The sequence below is a fragment of the Antrostomus carolinensis genome, unplaced genomic scaffold (assembly GCF_000700745.2).
Source record: "Antrostomus carolinensis isolate BGI_N321 unplaced genomic scaffold, ASM70074v2 scaffold14829, whole genome shotgun sequence".
Taxonomy (NCBI): domain Eukaryota; kingdom Metazoa; phylum Chordata; class Aves; order Caprimulgiformes; family Caprimulgidae; genus Antrostomus; species Antrostomus carolinensis.
The window spans coordinates 38280-39639 of NW_010336546.1; the positions used below are offsets into that span (position 1 = coordinate 38280).

Here is a 1360-nt window from a genome sequence, read left to right on the forward strand (position 1 = left end):
GGGGAGAGGAAGGCAAGGAGAGGGTGGTGACGTGGAGAAGGTCTCAGTGACAATGCCCACCCCAGCCAGGGGCTGTTGCCTTGCATGACATGCTTTGCCCATCCCTAAGCATTGCTTTGCCTCAGCAGCTCCATAAAGAAATCTGATTTTAAGGCAAGTACAGACCAGGAAGGAGCTGTGCTCTGAGCCCCTTCACGCTCCAGCCATCGCTGTGGCAGCCCTCCCAGACTCAGCCCCAGGGGGACTGGATACCCCACCCTCCCATGGGGAAGGATCTGGGATGTGGGACAGCACACTCAGCTCATCACCCTGCTGCCCCCCACTACCCCCACCTACCTCTTCAGGCCTGACTTAGACCCTCTGCCTCTTCTGCCTCTTGGGTCTGCCCCTGGGACGTGGGGACTGTCCCTTCTTCTTGTCTTTCTTGTCATCCTTCACCTTCTTGTCCAGGTTCTGCATCAGCTTCCGGACAGCAGGGTCAGTGGGAGATGCACAGATTTTTTTGTTCTTCTTGGTGGTAAACCTGGGGATGCAGGCAGAAAGGTTTGCTGGGAGTTGGGCAGGGGGGAGGACACGGGGAGAGAGGGCTGGGCTGGAGATAAACTGCTCTGGATAGTCCTGATGGCAGCGAGGTACTCACACAACAGAACTCAGCAAACATCCCGACTCAGGTCCCTGGAGGCTGTAGGACTTCACCCAGTTGCTGGGAATGGTTTTCCGGCTGTTCTTCAGGCAGCAGTCCGAGGCTGAGCTGCCAATGCCTGGGAGCAAGGGAGGGATGTGGGATTTTGGATCCTCACTGGGGGAGCACAACACGGCCGGCTAATGGCACAGGGTTTGCTTGGTGAAATTCATGGGAGAGATGCTGGGGCAGCACGTGAGGGTGGGAGTTCTCAACCCTAGTACCCAGTTGCAGGTTGGACCCTACCCCGAGGATATGTGACAGCAATTTCACTGTCAGCAGAGGGGAAACTGAGGCAGAGACAGGCTCTTCACAAAGGGACCGAACTTCCTTCTCCTGCCTACACCATTCAACTTGGAGTTCTGCAGCCCCATCAGCCACGTGTGCACACAAACATGCTCCCAAGCAAGACAATACCGCACACCAACCAGAAGTGCACACACACACATTCTCCCTACACACAACTGCACCACAAACCCCACGCCCCCAGCCATGCACACACCCAAATACACAGCAAACACTCCCCGGGCACCGCAACCGCACCACCCAGCACCCTGCACAGAGCCCACAGAGCACCCATCCCCTGTCCCATCCCACCCAGAGGTGGGCAGGGGGGATTTGTGCCCCTCACCTTGAGCCTGGGCGATGAGGAGGGTGGCAGCCAGCAGCAGCAGCGGC

General features: G+C 57.9%; 1 protein-coding gene across 1 annotated transcript in view; it reads right to left on the reverse strand.

The window, feature by feature from the left end:
* Nucleotides 1-351: 351 nt before the first annotated feature.
* LOC104530347 (C-C motif chemokine 21) overlaps nt 352-1360 on the reverse strand; it is a 1041-nt gene continuing 32 nt past the window's right edge. The window contains exons 1-3 of the mRNA XM_010174902.1: nt 1314-1360; nt 641-761; nt 352-523 (exon numbers count right to left, since the gene is read on the reverse strand). The exon at nt 1314-1360 is cut by the window's right edge and continues 32 nt beyond it. Of these exons, the coding sequence (XP_010173204.1) occupies nt 352-523; nt 641-761; nt 1314-1360 (340 nt within the window). The remainder of the gene's footprint in view (nt 524-640; nt 762-1313) is intronic.